Source organism: Bicyclus anynana, chromosome 20 (assembly GCF_947172395.1).
Source record: "Bicyclus anynana chromosome 20, ilBicAnyn1.1, whole genome shotgun sequence".
NCBI lineage: Eukaryota > Metazoa > Arthropoda > Insecta > Lepidoptera > Nymphalidae > Bicyclus > Bicyclus anynana.
Genome location: NC_069102.1, coordinates 4,025,154 through 4,042,240, shown reverse-complemented (window position 1 = coordinate 4,042,240; position 17,087 = coordinate 4,025,154). Strand labels below are relative to the sequence as shown.

At 38.6% G+C, this 17,087-nt stretch overlaps 2 protein-coding genes across 3 annotated transcripts in view; both read left to right on the top strand.

Moving 5' to 3' along the window:
* Positions 1-17,087, top strand: part of LOC112056011 (uncharacterized) — a 282,580-nt gene that overhangs the window by 150,584 nt on the left and 114,909 nt on the right. The gene's annotated exons all lie outside the window — the stretch shown is intronic.
* LOC112055827 (G-protein coupled receptor dmsr-1) overlaps positions 1-17,087 on the top strand; it is a 66,607-nt gene that overhangs the window by 46,316 nt on the left and 3,204 nt on the right. For both annotated transcript variants that reach the window (XM_024096081.2, XM_024096080.2), the window contains exons 3-6: positions 491-649; positions 2,960-3,096; positions 9,532-9,634; positions 16,277-16,655. In XM_024096081.2, coding sequence (XP_023951849.2) covers positions 491-649; positions 2,960-3,096; positions 9,532-9,634; positions 16,277-16,655 — 778 coding nt within the window. The remainder of the gene's footprint in view (positions 1-490; positions 650-2,959; positions 3,097-9,531; positions 9,635-16,276; positions 16,656-17,087) is intronic.

The following is a 17,087-nucleotide window of genomic DNA, read 5'->3' as shown; positions in this document are numbered from 1 at the left end:
AGAACTTAAATATCACGTGTCTCAAACGGTGAAGGAAAAACATCGTAAGAAAACCTGCATAGCTGCGAAGGGAAAACATCGTGAGGACTATATATAGCTGAGATTTTTTTAATTCTTTACGTGTGTGAAGTCTGTCAATCCGCACTGGGCCAGCGTGGTGGACTATTAGCCTAACCCCTCTCTAATCAGAGGTTGTCTTGAACTCACGTAGCGCCCGGGTGCAATCATTACCCCAGCGCCCTCTAGTAGGTACCTACCTATTTAACCCGTGCGGCGAGTGGTGACCCTGAGATCGCGGCGGCGTCGGCGTTCACAATAGGTAAAGATGCCTTTCTTTCTGCGAGGAAACTTGTGCTTAACAGTGAACTTGCTTGAATATGGGTTGTTACTCGTAATGATGACATATACACCAGCGGCGTACCGTGGGTAATCTTGCCTCCATTCCTCGTGGGCATGATTAAGTTTCTTATTGTATTCTCCCTCTCCTCAGATCTGCCTATTCGGTAGCCTGGCCAACGCGTTGAACGTGGCGGTATTGACACGCAGAGATCTGGCCGCCGCACCCATCAACCGCCTGCTCAAGTGGCTGGCCGTTGCCGACGTCTTCGTCATGCTGGAGTACGTGCCGTTTGCTATTTACAGATACCTCGTGAGTATTCCTTTTATATAAGATCCATTTATTACTGTTACATCTGGCCCATACTTATGTTTCTATTGGTGTGTGAAGTCTGAATAACAAAATATTATATGGAAACATAATTATAGAAGTGTTCGAGGTGTGGGCGTTTAGACGTATGTGTGATAATATTTGGTTTTGCGACGACCTTTATTTCTTTGCTCCAAATTGTACAAACTGATGAGAGACATGATAGCTCAGTGGATATGACCTCTGCCTTCGATTCGGAGGGCGTAAGTTTGAATCCGGTTAGGGGCACGTACCTCCTACTTTTCAGTTATGTGCATTTTCATAAATTAACGGTGAAGGAAAAACATCGTGAGCAGACCTGCATACCTGACAATTTTCTTAATTCTCTACGTGTGTGAAATCTGCCAATCCGCATTTGGCCAGCGTGGTGGACTAAGGCCTAACCTCTCTCATTGTGAGAGGAGACTCGTGCTCAGCAGGGAGCCGAATATGGGTTGTTAATGATGATGATGATGACAAACTGATGGTTCGCTTCGTTTTAGAAAGCCCTTTTAGATTTTACATGACTTATCATCTTACCACATGAAAATCTAAACTGACTTTCAAAAGTAAACAAATTACTGTTATCGCCGCATAGCAACGACTTGCGGTACGGACGGCTTTAGTGTGCTCGTGGCGTTCGAGCCGTCCACATCTCTTGTTGTGTAATTCTTTATAATTTACTTGGGATAGGCGGGGAGAGTGACTACAGTGGAAAAGGGGAGTGTTTGTTAACAGTCAAAGGATCCTTTAACCCTACACACATCGTTCACAAGTGCGTGACTTCACTCAAGGTCATTCTCTGCCATTCTAGGGTCTTATTTTGGTTACAGTTTGATTTGTTAATTAAGTTGTCCTGAGAAATTTTGTGAATCATAACCTATGTTCGACATTAGTTTTCTTATTTTTGTAATCACCTCTGAGTCTGCAAAAATTACTTATAGTAAACAAGTCACAATAATGCTTTTACTAAATATTTGAAACTTTTAAAAACTTCAGGCAACTTTGTTTTCTATTCTGTTTACCTACACGCCCGTGACCGCGTGCTACGAACTTTGCTTAGCTTTTCATATTGAGCGAACTCACCAACTCGTTGAACGAGTTTTGTTAATCGAAAACTCACGCGTCACTGCCATTGAACGGGTCGTTTACGTCAAAGGGCTAACTTCATGTTACAGCCAGTGAAAGAGTCAAAAGATATTTAAAAAAATAATTACTGGTCAACATTTTTGGGTAGATTTATGAGGAAAGCTGAAAACTTGCCCTAGAACTCTCTTATGATACTTATATTATGGTCTACCGAATGGGAAAAAAAAAATCAAATTCAATTATAGACAGATCTACGTGGTCTAGAAATAGTATGAAGAGACAAGTCAGGTCATTAACAAAAATACTTAATAATTATTTTTTATTTCCAGTTGTTTTCAGGTCAATGAATGGTTTACTGGTGAAATAAAAAAAAACAATTACAGGTTAGAGACAGGTCATCCTAAATACAGTAAGAGGAGACAGTGCAGGACATTAAAAACATCATCATTATCAACCTCACTGCTGAGCTCGAGTTTCCTCTCAGAATGAGGTGGGTTAGGCCAATAGTCCACCACGCTGGCCCAATGCGGATTGGCAGACTTCTCACACACGTAGTGAGTTCCGTTATACAGGTTTCCTCACGATGTTTGTCCTTCAACGTTTGGGACACGTGATATTTAATTAAATTAGTTTTGTATTTAACCGTCTACCCGTCAATAATTGAGCCGGTGTGCTAACCCCATCACGCGGTGTCTCCCTAAAGTTAAGTAATCCGAGATAAAAATCAGATCCGGTCAATATTGATTTTTTTATAATATTTTTTACTGTCTGAACCGCCTTTTCACTGAGTCCGTTAGACTGTGCGTAATTAGGAGACGAGGTTGTATGTTTGAAATACCTATATTATATATTTCCTTTTTAATTTTCATAATATGTAGTTATAGATTCGTAGGTACGTAGTTTTAATATTATTGTAAAACTTTATAAAATTTAAATACTGCTAATAAATAAACATTCTTCACTCTAATTAGTTTAGAGACCCAGGTGCGTGATCATCGTAGAGACAATAAGACCTGAAAGTAGGATAGGTCAGGTCATTAAAAATACTAAATGCTTATTTAATTCCAGTTGTACCGTATGCGAAAAAAATTAAAGGTTAAGGAAAGATCTGCATGGTCATCCTAGAGATAGTAAGAGGAGATAGGTCAGGCAATTAAAAACCACTTATTGACAATTTAATTCCAGTTGTTCCCGGGTCAAACGGAGCGGCCGTTCTCCTGGGCTGTATACATGTTATTCCACATGCACTTCACGCAGATCCTGCACACTGCGTCGATACTGCTGACATTGTCGCTGGCCATCTGGCGATACATCGCTATCAAGTGAGTTACTACGTATACATAATACTAGACGAAGCCTGCGACTTCGTACGGTGGAATTCAGCAAAAATCCTACGGGAACCATGGATTTTTTCAGGATACAAATGTTTTTTTTATTCTTTACAAGTTAGCCCTTGACTACAATCTCACCTGATGGTAAGTGATGATGCAGTCTAAGATGGAAGCGGGCTAACTTGTTAGGAGGAGGATGAAAATCCTCACCCCTTTCGGTTTCTACACGGCATCTTTCTTTCTTCTTTCTTTGCCGGTAGGGTGGTAACTAGCCACCGCCGAAGCCTCCCAGCCAGACCTGGACAAATTAAGAAAATCTCAATCTGCCCAGCTGGGGATCGAACCCAGGACCTCCGTCTTGTAAGTCCACCGCGCATACCACTGTGCCATGGAGGCCGTCAAATGTGTGTTAATCCAGGGTAATATCTACGTAAAGGAATAACTAACGTACACACACACAAACTTTCGCCTTTATAATATTAGCGTGATGTGATGTAATAGCCAGTGGATATGACCTCTGCCTCCGATTTCGGAGGTATGGGTCCGAATCCGGGCCGGGGCATTCACTTTTGCATGCACACACTTTTCAGTTTTAAGAAATTAAATATCACGTGTCTCAAACGGTGAAGGAAAAACATCGTGAGGAACCTGCATACCTGAGAAATTTCTTAATTGTCTAGGCGTGTGAAGTGTGAAATTCGCATTGGGCCAGCGTGGTACACTATTAACGTGGGGGGAGGGGGGGTTTGGTCATGCCCAACTGTGAGCCAAATATGGATTGCTAGTAATGAAAGTTTATGGTGTTGTAGGGGTAATCTCTGGATCTATTAAACCGATTTTGCAAAATTCTTATACTACTGGAAAGCCACGTTAATTGTGAATGTCATAGGCTATATTTTATACCTGAACGGGAACTACGTGGGTAAAAGCGCGGGATGTCGGCTATTATGCAATTACTAGCGGACGCTACGCCACTTCGTCCGCGTGGAATTCAGTTTTTCACTAATCCCGCGGGAACCGTGGATTTTTCCGGAATGAAAAGTAGCATATGTGTTAATCCAGAGTAAAATCTATTTCCATTCCAAATTTCAGCAGCCAAATCGCTTGAGTAGCCGCAGCGTAAAAGAAGAACAAACATACTTACACACTTTCACACTTACACACAAACTTTCGCCTTTATAATATTAGTAGGATTAGTAGGATTTATTTTTACAGAAAAAAAAAATATAGACGGTATTTTTGAAATCAAGTATGTCTGTCTGGTGCAGGCTTGTAGTCCATTAGACAACTATCACTGTGTCAATTAATTATACATGTGATTCTCCTTATAGAGAGCTTTGGTTGAAACTAAGCACATGCTAAAGTATTAATCATTACTTACTCGTATCTCATTATTAGTAACCGTTGATTAATTTGCGAACTTAGCTAAACAGCTTTGTATGATGTCTGTGTATCAATCAATGAAGGATTGTGTTACTTGACAGATTTAATGTTGTCGCTTTGGTGTAGTGGTGATTTGGTATAGTAGCTTATGCGATTCGGAGTATGAAGTCTCGAGTTCAAAGCCTAGGCTATGTAATAATATTTTTCTTTTCTTTCAAGACATTCTCATTTCGAAGTTGATTTTAGTAGTTTTTCATCTCCGTACCACAGAGCCTACGCGTAGCTCTATAATGGATATGACCTCTGCATTCTATTCGGAGGGCGCAGGTTCGAATCCTGTCCGGTGCAATTCCAACATTTCAGTTATATGCATATATCACATTCACGTGGTAAATAAAAATTATCATGATTTAAAAATATCATCATGAACTTGCATAGGTACCTAAGAATTTTCTTAATTCTAGACTATTGGCCTAACTCGGCTGGGCAGCATTCGGGAATCTTCGCGATATCTTTTCGTCCGAAATTCCTCAATGCCTGAAGACAATAGTTTTCAAACAGTGCGTGTCGCCAGTGATGACCTATGGTTCCGAGACTTGGTCGCTGACTATGTGCCTCATAAAAAAGCTCAGAGTCACTCACTCAATGAGCTATGCTAGGAGTATCTCTGCGTGATCAAATGATAGATGAGGAGATCTGCAGAAGCATCAAAGTCACTGTCATGGCTTAACGAGTCAGGACGCTCAAGTAGCAATGGGCGGGGCACATAGTTCGAAGAGCCGATGGATATTGGGGTCCCAATGTGCTGGAATAGCAACCCCACACTATAGAAAGCGCAGTGTTAGTTGACCCCCCACCAGGTGGATTGTCGACATCAAGCGAGCCTTTCTCCTGCGGTGGACGGCCATTGGCTGATATGATGACGATGATGATGATGATGATGACTCTAACCAACCCTCTTTTGGTGAATTGTGGTGGGTCTAAGGTCTATCTCCCTAACTGCATTTTTTTATTATTAAAAAAAAAAATGTTACAGCTACCTTCAATTTCAAACGGTATTCGGATAAAATGTGTTCAGATAAAAAAAAACATTTAAAATCTCAGTTCGCGAGTGTGAATGGATGGCAGATATTGGGCATGGAGCCAACTGTATCTCATGTGATGCAGGGCAAAATATGAGCGGGTTTTACAAGGTGGAGTCTTCAATCACTCGGTCACGGACGCGCTCTGTTCATCACGCTGTGATGTTCTAAATATTTAGATTATTCGTATAAATAAAACGTTTTGTGGCCTAAAATGTTACCAGCAATCTGTGTAATCCGGTATTCTATACAATGCCTAGGCAATATATACACTATTAGCGTACGTTTTTCACAAATTCCTCAAAACATGTATTTTTCCGGGATGAAAAGTAGCCTGTCTGTTAATCTAGAGTAATATCTATATCCATTCCAAATTTCTGCGTAATCGCTTCAGTAGTAGTGGCGTTAAAGAGTAACAAACATACATCCATCCATATACAAACTTTAGCGTTTATAATACTAGCGGACGCCCGCAACTTCGCCCGCGTGGAATTTAGTTTTTCACAAATCCCTCGGGGACCATGGATTTTTCCGGGATAAAAAGTAGCCTATGTGTTAATCCAGACTATAATCTATCTCTACTTCAAATTTCAGGTGATTCGGTTCAGTAGCCGAGGCGTGAAAGAGTAACAATCGCTAATACCATCAAAATCATAAATGTCGTGAATCCAAGGGTTTTTTTTTAGGATAAAAAGTAGCCTAAATGTTAATCCACAGTAAAATCTTTTTTCATTCCAAATTTCAGCCAAATCGGTTCAGTAGTTGGGGCGTTAAAGAGTAACAATCTGAGAGTTTATAATATAATATTTCATCAACATCATTAACAACTTTTATGTGTTAAGCATGATTCTCCCTTCAGAGTGAAAGGGTTAGGCTAATTATAGTCCACCACGCTGAACCAATGCGGATTGGCAGACTTTACACACGTAGAGAATTAAGAAAATTCTCAGATATTCTTTCCTCACGACGTTTTTCCTTTACCGTTTGAGAAACGTGACTTTTAATTTCTTAAATTTTTTTTCAATTTATGAATTTATTATTCCGACTATTTTTATCCATTACATATATTATCTAGGTACTCTATAGAAGAGAAAAGAGAGAGAGAGAGAACTCACACAGTGTTCATTGCTTAATCTTCTCTTTTGTGTCGACTCCAGCCCAACCTGCACAACCCGTATAGTGTTTTTCTAAAGTACGACGCCAGAAGTTCTTGAAGGTCTTTGCTTTTCAAGGCTATTCTGTCTTTGAATAAAAATAAACAAAACGCAATATAGATATGACACGACGTAAGTTAGAATCTCAAAGTTCTTATTCAGCTCCACAAACTCAAGGCAGCAGCTCAGCAAACTTTTACAGAATAACTATTTATAAATACGTCAGCAAAAACACTTTTTAGTTACTACAATTGCAAGCGGATTTTATTGTAGAAAAATGTGTTTTAAAGTTGCTGCCAAAGGGAAAATTTTTAATGTGAAACGCGCGAACTAATAATTTTTTGAGCGTGGAGTTTTGTCACGATTTCATATAAAATGAATATTCAGAATATATGACAAGTTCATTATACAGTAGGTATGCTAATTTATTCAATCTGGGAAAAAAAAACTTTCCATTTTTGGAATAGTCTAATTTTCCCAAATCGAATTTAGAAATTTATATCTTACTAGACCCGCGGTTTCGCCCTTATAGCTCTCGTTACCGTGAGAATGTGAAAATAAAGCCTATGACACTCATAAATAACGTGGCTTTCTAATGGTAAAACACACATACACAAACTTTACCTCTTTAAAAATATTATTTTTACGGCCACTTTGAGATGTTAATAATAATGATTGGGATGGCTTAAGGTATTCTCCGAAGCCTACCAAATTCCCTACTCCTAGCAGAAATAAAAGAAAAGCTCAGTATATAAAAGGCCGACACAGGAATAAACCCAGGTCTTATTTATTTATTTTATTTTAATTCTTTATTGCACACGAAAAAATAAAGATCCAAAAAATTAGAAAAAAAAATACAAAAAAAAGAAAAGTTAGCGCAAAGGCGGTCTTATCGCTAAAAGCGAGCTCCTTGAATGAAATATTTAAAGAAAAGAAAGCGGATAGTGCAATATAACATACCTATAGTAATTAAACTATTAAAAATAAATATACTAAATTAAACTATATAGACAATTACATACTAAATAATTAATTATCTATACTAAAATTATAAAGCTGAAGAGCTTGTTTGGTTGAACGCGCTAATCTCAGGAACTACTGGTCCGATTTCAAAAATTCTTTCAGTGTTAGACAACCCATTTATCGAGGAAGGTTATATATTATTTCCAAGGGAACGGGAACCACGTGGGTGAAAACGCGCGGCGTCAGCTAGTACACCAATAAAATACATACGAGAACACCTAAATACATATTTATAAAAATACATAAAAAATAAACAGCACTACTTAAATAATAGTTATTATAGTCCTAGTGTGTCCTAAGCTAACCACTGTACCAACGGGGCATTTTACACGAGGTTTAATAATGTTCCAACATAATGTGAAGGTGACTGAGCACGAAGGCTGTTAATAACTAGCAAGCAAATGAAACTTTAGGGCCATTATGCTATTACGATGTTCTTACAATGATATTTTATACCATAGATATGTTACGTGCCTACAAAATCACTACAAAAACTGATTCGAATTTATCTACTTCACCGAGCGCACACTTGCATAATTTTGTATTTACCTAAATAATGCATTTATGTATAAATAGTTTTTACAGTTCCTGAACACACAACTCGACATTGTTGACAATATTTAGGTATTATTTGTTTAAATAAGCCTCAATAGCAACGGTAAAAGCGGTCGGACTCATCACCGAGGGGTGGTGGTTCAATCATCACCCTGTTAGTATATTGTCGTACCCACTCCTAGCACAGTCTTTCCCCACTACTTGGAGGGGAATGGGAATATTGGTCATATTAAAAAAAATGGCAAATTTTCTTTAAAAAAAAAAAAACTTTCGTTGTTTACAATGCGACTAAATGAAATGAAGACAATTAGCCACTTTTATCCGGTACAGTTTCGACGCATTATAGTCTGGCGAGAACGTTGTTGACACTCCCATGTAATGCGGACGCAAAAGTGCGCGCGGGTGTAAAATAGTGCGTGCGTTTGATTCATCACTACACGCCACCCACATCGGGAGTGTTACGAAAGAAGTTTCCACGCTATGACATATCTTAAGGTATAACATCTTTGTGTTCTTATGTAACAGGCGTAGAATATATAGATGGTCTTTACAAAGATGGCCTGCGGTCAACATGGCCGAACATTTTGGTCTAAACTAGTTTGAACATTGAACTTTCACCTAGACTCGCTTTGATGTCGAATAATTAAGTTTGTTACCACTTTGTCATCTCATTTAGCGCGAAAGCATGTTAGGGCTGTAGCTTGGCAAATTTGTAACACTTCCGATGGTCCGCGCGGGCCGGGAGACGGGTAGCGATGCCCCGCGCGTACGACGTCGTTTCCCCCGTCGCCCGCATATCATGGGAGTGTACCAACAAACTTGCAAAGCAATAGATGTTCTCCGTTAGCATTTTCGATGTTCTGTGGCTTTGACTGGTTTGGGGAGCACGGATACAGACACGAACTAAATTCATAGATCGACCCAGGGTTCAAATCTGGCCCAATGCGGATTGGCAGATTGTTTTCCAGACGATTTTCTTAACTCACACACGCAGAGAATTAAGAAAATCATCTGGTATGCAGGTTTCCTCACGATGTTTTTCCTTCGCCGTTTGAGATACGTGATATTTAATTGCACACAACTGAAAAGTTGGAGGTGCATGCCCCGGACCGGATTGGAACCCACACCCTCCGGAATCGGAGGCAGAGGTCATATCCACAGGGCTATCACGAAGTTTAATAGGTTTATTAAATTAGCAATGAGTAATTTTATATTTTTGTTGGTCACAGGTACCCGTCTCACGGTCCGTCCCTTTGCACTGAGAGTCGCTGCACCATCGCCATAATGGTCAGCTTCCTCTTGCCTCCCATACTCTGCATTCCATCATATTTTGTAAGTATACCTTACCATATTACCATATTACCAGAATTTAGTACCGGGAACCAGTTAGCAGTTGGTTGACCCCACTATGTGGACGGAGAACATCTTTGATCATCTTTGACGGCCGCGTGGCGCAGTGGGTAGTGACCCTGCTTTCTGCATCCACGGCCGTGGGTTCGATTCCCACAACTGGAAAATATTTGTGTGATGAGCATGGGTTTTTTCCAGTGTCTGTGTGTATTTATACATTATATAAGTATTTATATGTAGTATATAAATGTATATGAATATTATAATATCAACTATCTTAGTACCCATAACACAAGCTACTCTGTATGCTTACTTTGGGGCTAGATAGTGATGTGTATTGTTTAAGTATATTTATTTATAAAAAAAAAACAAAAAAAAAAATCTATACTACAGCCTTTCTTGATGAGTACTATTTACCAACAAAGAAATTAAATGAAGGTAGAAGACGCATATCATTTCATAACTTATTTATTTTAAATTATGTATAGTTTGTGTTTAAATGGTTATATAAAACATATTAACTATATCTAATTGTTCTAAGCTTATTAATCACATTTATTTTCATTAATTTAAGAACAAGTTAATTATAATTATTATTAGGTGTGAAATGACTACAGATTTATACCCTCATTTTTAATTTGTTTGTTGGTAAACAGTACTCATCAAGAAAGTATAGGATGCTGGCGGCTCCAGACCGTTTTGTTTGGAAGTCCATGCAAGAGGTCTTTGTCCAGCAGTGGACGTCCATCGGCTGATAATGATGATGATGATGATCTTCTAAATTTCAACCGAAATTCATATCACTAACATTCTTCTAATTACATTTTTGGTTGTAAACATGCTTTAATTATTTTAACCAATTATTAATATAAACAGCATGTTAAAAGTTAGTTTGTCGAAAAATAGAATCAAGATAGTATAGAAAAAGTAACGATGGAAAGGAAAGAAGCGGAAAGAGTAATTTAAATTCAAATTCGAATTCTTTATTTACTAAATACATATTTGTTTTAAGTGTTTTTCTTATCGAGAGTCGAGTTAAGGGAGAAAAATCAAATCGTCGAATTTTGAATTTTAAATTTCATATTCTAAGTTTCTTTATCGTTGTTATAGTGTTTGCATAGTGGATTTCAAGTTGAAATGAATTGAATTAAATGTTTAACTTACTTTGATTCATTTTATTTTAATTTAGCTAGTAATCTTAATATGATATGATATATACCTACTTAGTATGTTAGTTAGTGGAAAATTTTCAGAATATTTTCACACAAGTTTGATACGCAGAGATGGAAGAATTCGTCGTATATCTAAGTTATGGCTCGGGAAACTTTGTACATACGAAACTTCTCAAAGCATTACCTTCAGAGAAATCGCTTTTACTCTTCTTTACATATACATATTTTCACTGTTAAGCAACACACGTGTAGGCTTCCATTGCTGTGTATTTATTTAATTTTAGTTAAGTACTTATTATATAAATAGCCCAGTGAGTCGCGAAGCTGAAATGTCAATGGGCAGGTCACATAGTACGAAGGGCCGATGAACGTTGGGTTCCCAAGGTGCTGGAACGGTGACCCCGCACCGGAAAGCGCAGTGTTGGTCAAACCCCACTAGGTAGACCGAGGGCATCAAGCGGGTTGCAGGGAGCCGCTGGATGCTTTCGGTTCGAGACCGTTGTCCATGCAAGAGGCCTATGTCCAGTAGTGGACGTCCATCGGCTAATAATGATGATGATGATGAAGTACCTACTTGTTTTTGTATAATGGATTAAAGGACTAAATGATAACGAAGCCCGCTAGTCCGCATTTTTGAAACGTAGTGGGTCACTTAGTATAACGTGGAAGGCCTGCCCTAATAGTATTCCATTCAAATAAGGCTGATAAAAATATTGATAATGACGAATCAGATGTTAAATCAGTGTGAATAAACATCTTTGTAGAGGTGACTATTATAATAAGAAATATCTAGAAAAGGAAAATAAATACTATAAAGTACCTTGCTTGCCCTTGGGCAAAAATTTACCACCTTCATGTTTTGTCTCTGATTACAATGAACAGAACAAAATAATAAAAATACCGACCGAATTGAGAACCTCCTCCTTTTTGAAGTCGGTTAAAAATATACTAATATTATAAAGAGGTAAAGAGATTAGGTGAGGTTGTAGTCAAGGGCTAACATGTAAAGAATAAAAAAAAAGTTTGTGGTGATTATAATATAAATATTCTCACGGGAACGGGATCTACGGGGATGAAACTGCGGGCGTCTGCTAGTTTACAGTATAATTGGGCTCTTACTGAAAATTAAATACAAAATTCTTATCACTAAAGTGATAAAGTGTTCATTTGTGGTAAGCTAATCGCTGCTGGGAGCTAACAATAATAAAATGGAAGAGAACTTTGCACAAAAGATCTCTGGAAATTAATTGAAAGTGCATGCTAATTCCATTTTCATTTCCATTGAATTTACGGTCCTTCAAGAAATTAATTTTGCACTGTAGTTTTCTCTTTAAAGAAATCTTGAATCAAACTTTCTGTTTTTACTTACAAAATTGTTAATTTATGTTTACCCGACTACGGCAAAGGAAGGGTAATGGTTTTGTAAAATGTTATTGTAGGCTGAAACCCATGTGATGAAAAGTTTAAAGTTCAATATCAATATTTTTTAATATTTATCTACATAATAATTTAATGTGTATTTTGAAAATCTTTACTAAAGCCAAGCTTTATGTGCATTGTTCATCAACAAATAAATTACAAATGAATGCATACATCGCTAGTCATTCTACACCTAGTATTGTACATACTATTGGTATGCGCGGTGGATTTACAAAGACGAAGGTCCTGGGTTCGATCACCGGCTACTACCGACAAAGACGTACCGCCAAGCGATTTAGCGTTCCGGTATGATGCCGTGTAGATACCGAAAGGGGTGTGGATTTTCATCCTCCTCCTAAGTTAGCCCGCTTCCATCTTAGATTGCATCATCACTTACCATCAGGTGACATTGTAGTCAAGGGCTAACTTGTAAAAAAAAAATAATGTAAGCTAAATATATACGTCGTATAATTTATTAAAAACCAAATATTTTCTACTATTAGATATGTTACGTGCCTACAAAATCACTGCAAAAAGTGATCCGAATTTAGCTACTCCACTGAGTGAGCTACTGACTGCACTTCACTTACATTATATACCTACTTATGTATACATATATAGTTTTCACTGAACATACAACTCGGTATTATCAACAATTTTATATGTGTTTCTTTCTTTTTTACCTACTTTCGTTTGTTTAAAATGAGACAAAATGTAATTAAGACAATTAGCCACTTGTGTCCGCCTCAGTTTCGACTACCTATACATACCTATCTATAGTACAAAATCTTTGTTAAAAGCACTTGAAGACGCTCCACGTATTGTCAGTAAATAAAGTGAATAACCTTTTCCTTTGTAAGAATGGTCTGGAAAGAGCTTGCAATACTCGTATATTAGAGAATCCTTATAGTGAAAACGTTTTTAGCAGAAACACTTGTGATTTTTCCTCGCGAAGAGTTACCATGGTGAATTATCCGGAAAAATTACTTTTACATGACACTTAGATCCGAGCTCACCGACATTCGCTTAAACATAATCAACCGTTTAAAAAAGTTAAACGCTGTTTAGCCCAAATTTCCTGTTCATCATAACCCCTAAGCCGGGTTAGGGCGTTGTTCTCTGGTTATTCTTCGATTATGACGTTATTCATTGTCAACCATAAATCAATTACTCCTAGATTTGAGTAAAGTATGTGGTGAACAGTAATTAGACGGCCTCCGTGGCGCTGTGGTATGCGCGGTGGATTTACAAGACTGAGGTCCTGGGTTCGATCCCCGGCTGGGCTGATTGAGGTTTTCTTAATTGGTCCAGGTCTGGTGGAAGGCTTCGGCCGTGGCTAGTAACCCTACCGGCAAAGACGTACCACAAAGTGATTTAGCGATTTATTTTCTTTCTTTCTAAAACAAGTTAGCCTGATTCCAACTAAGATTAATCACTTACCATCAGGTGAGATTTTAATCAAGGGCTAACTTTAAACTACGTTTAATATTTGAAGAGCCGGTTATGTAAACGCCGTTTAAACGTAAGTCGCTGAAGTCATAATTATTATTTTGGTATATTTTATACATCAAATCCAGAGGGTTTGAACAGTCAAAGTTTTCAAAGGGCTTTCAGATTTAATTAAAATCGAGTTTGTTGTAGCGTAGTAATCGACAAATACCAACGTCCAAGTCAGTAGATTGATTGTGCAGGGCTGAAAGGCACAATTAATGGCACTCTGTTTCACGGCCAAGGCTCCACCTACACTCACACCTTCAAATTGATCGTTCCCGTTTCTGTAAGACTATCACGTTATTTTGAACTAGCGGACGCCTGCGACTTCGTCCGCCCATAGATCTCTTTAATCCAATGAGGTGCCAAAAGTTTCGTAAAAACGGTCCGGGTGACATAGGCTATGATTTTTTTTAAAAATTCAATTCTAAATTCATTTATTTCAAATAGGCTCAGTTAACAAGCACTTTTGAAACGTCAATTCTACCACCAGTTAGGAATGCAGGTTCTCCTGAGAAGAGCTCTTTTATCAAATCGTTATGTTTTTATAATAAAAATTATGTTGAAAAGTATAACCCGATTACGTTAAAAAGGGCCTAAAAAACGAAACAAGGTAGAATTCGAGACATGCAAAGGTACAAAAATAGTCATGGTAGAGACGTGGTCACACTTACTGTATTAAACATATAATATGGTAGGTAGGTTAGGTTAGGTTACGTATACAGTTTGCGGAAGATTAATTTTTTGTTCCCGGAACTCAGGCATCAGGCGAGGCGATGGAACCTTGGGTTTTAGTGGGTATTCTGGCTGACGCCGGTGAGTCCCAAAAAAAAAGGTTGTTTTTTTTTTTATTCTTTACAAGTTAGCCCTTGACTACAATCTCACCTGATGGTAAGTGATGATGCAGTCTAAGATAGAAGCGGGCCAACTTGTTAGGAGGAGGATGAAGATCCACACCCCTTTCGGTTTCTACACGGCATCGTACCGGAACGCTAAATCGCTTGGCGGTACGTCTTTGCCGCTAGGGTGGTAACTAGCCACGGCCGAAGCCTCCCACCAGCCAGACCTGGACAAATTAAGAAAATCTCAATCTGCCCAGCCGGGGATCGAATCCAGGACCTCGTTTTGTAAATCCACCGCACATACCACTGCGCCACGGAGGCCGTCAAAGTAAAGGTTAGGTATACAGTGAGTGCGACCACGGTTCTACCTTGGCCACTTTTGTACCTTTGTATTCTCTATTTCTATATTATTTCGTTCTTTTTAGACTCTTTTTTAACGTAGTCGAGTTATATAGAGTTCAATTTTATTTTTTATTGTAAAAACAACAACGGAGCTACTCAACCATTGGATCAATGAAGCAGGTTTAACACGTGTAGAAAATATTCCCCAAGTCAAGCGTCCGTAAAAAGTTTCATTTCAAAAAGGCTTTGATTTACAAAATATTCCAACATCTACACAAAGGAAAACGTCTATTGTTAAAGGAATTTGCTACCTTGTGTCTAAAATTTCCGACATTCAATTTAATGAAAGAATTCGGCACAAAAATAGATCTAACTCACTTGATTGATTTGGCAAAGGAACGCCGGGGCAGGGAAACAATAAATGGCACTTAAGGTGTCGGTCAAGGTTACTGTTCAGTCCCACCTTTAATTAATCAATTCCGACGTGGAAGTTCTCATGCTATTTTCTACTATCGGTACTTTTTCTTTTTTAAAATACTATGTTACTAGGTTAGTGGATATAACCTTTTTTTATTCGGAGGGTAGGTTTGAATTCGGTTCCTGGGTATGAATCTCCAATTTTTTAGTTATGTGCATTTTAAGAAATTAAATATCGCGTTATTTAAACGGTAAAGGGAAAACATCGTGAGGAAATCCTGCATACCTGAGGGTTTTCTTAATTCTCTACGTGTGTGAAGTCTGCCAATCCATTGGGCCTGCGTGGTGGGCTTAGCATAACCCCTCTCATTCTGAGAGTAGACTCGTGCGCAATATTGTCCCGGATATGGTGTGTTAATGATGTTGAACACATGAATATATCTGTAATAATGAGTTAACATCAAACTCCTCGTTGGTCCACGTTGATGAATGATTAGCCAGTGGATTATTATCCCGAGGTCCTGGGTTCTAGTATAGTTAGTTTTTACATTATCGTGCCAACTTGCTTTGGAGCAGCGTCGTGGATTTAAGTTCTATATCGTATCCTGTAGTGGCATTCATTATCAACCCATATTCGGTTCACAGCTGAGCTCGATTCTCCTGTCAGAATGACAGGGGTTAGGCCAATAGTCCACCACGCTGGCCCAATGCGGATTGGCAGAATTCACACACGCAGAGAATTAAGAAAATTCTCTGGTATGCAGGTTTCCTCACGATGTTTTTCACGAGACACGTGATATTTAATTTTTTTAATGCACACAACTGAAATGTTGGAGGTGCATGCCACGGATAATTCGAACCCACACAGTTTGGAATCGTAGGCAGAGGTTATATAACAGCTATCACTCTAGTGGTATTAATTAAATCTATTACATTTCCAGGTATTCACAATACACCAGGACTATGCATTAGACAACATGCCAACCAAAGTTTACTACGTTGATTCAAACTACGACGGCCGCCTGTACCAGATAAACTTTTGGGTTCACGCTGTGGTCATAAAACTACTTCCTTGCTTGATTTTGACTGTGATAAGCGCTTGGTTGATACGTGTCTTATATCGAGCGAACAGTAGGAAGAAAGCCTTAAAAGGATACAGCGCTTGTCCAGCAAACACCGTCGTGAATGGCAATGGTAATATATTTACAAGGAAGTCAACAAAAAGATCAAAAGCCGAACGTAGAACGGACCGGACAACAAGAATGCTGGTTGCTGTACTCTTGCTTTTCTTGTTAACGGAGTTCCCGCAAGGAATTTTGGGTATGTTGTTGTTTCTGTTGCCTAGAGATAATGTAGTTTGTAGAACTTTGACGAACCTCTGCGTGGATGGAATATTTGTGTTGTAAAGTAACGTGTGAGGTAAAGTTTGTGGCTTCCTTTACTTAGTGACGATTTCTGTTTAAGTTTAAGTTCGTTTTAACTGTAGCTTAAGATAAAGGAGTCTTAGATATCTTACAGGTAAAATAGCAAGTGAATTTACAAGACTTGGGTTCGATCCCCGGGTGGGCCGCTTGAGGTTTTCTTAATTGGTCCAGGTCTGGCTGGTGGGAGGCTTCGCCCTGGCTAGTTAAAACCACCGTACCGGCAAAGCGATTTAGCGTTCCGATACGATGTCGTGTAGAAAATGAAATGGGTGTGGATTTTCATCCTACGCCTAACAAGTTAGCCCGCTTCCAACTTAAATTGTATAAT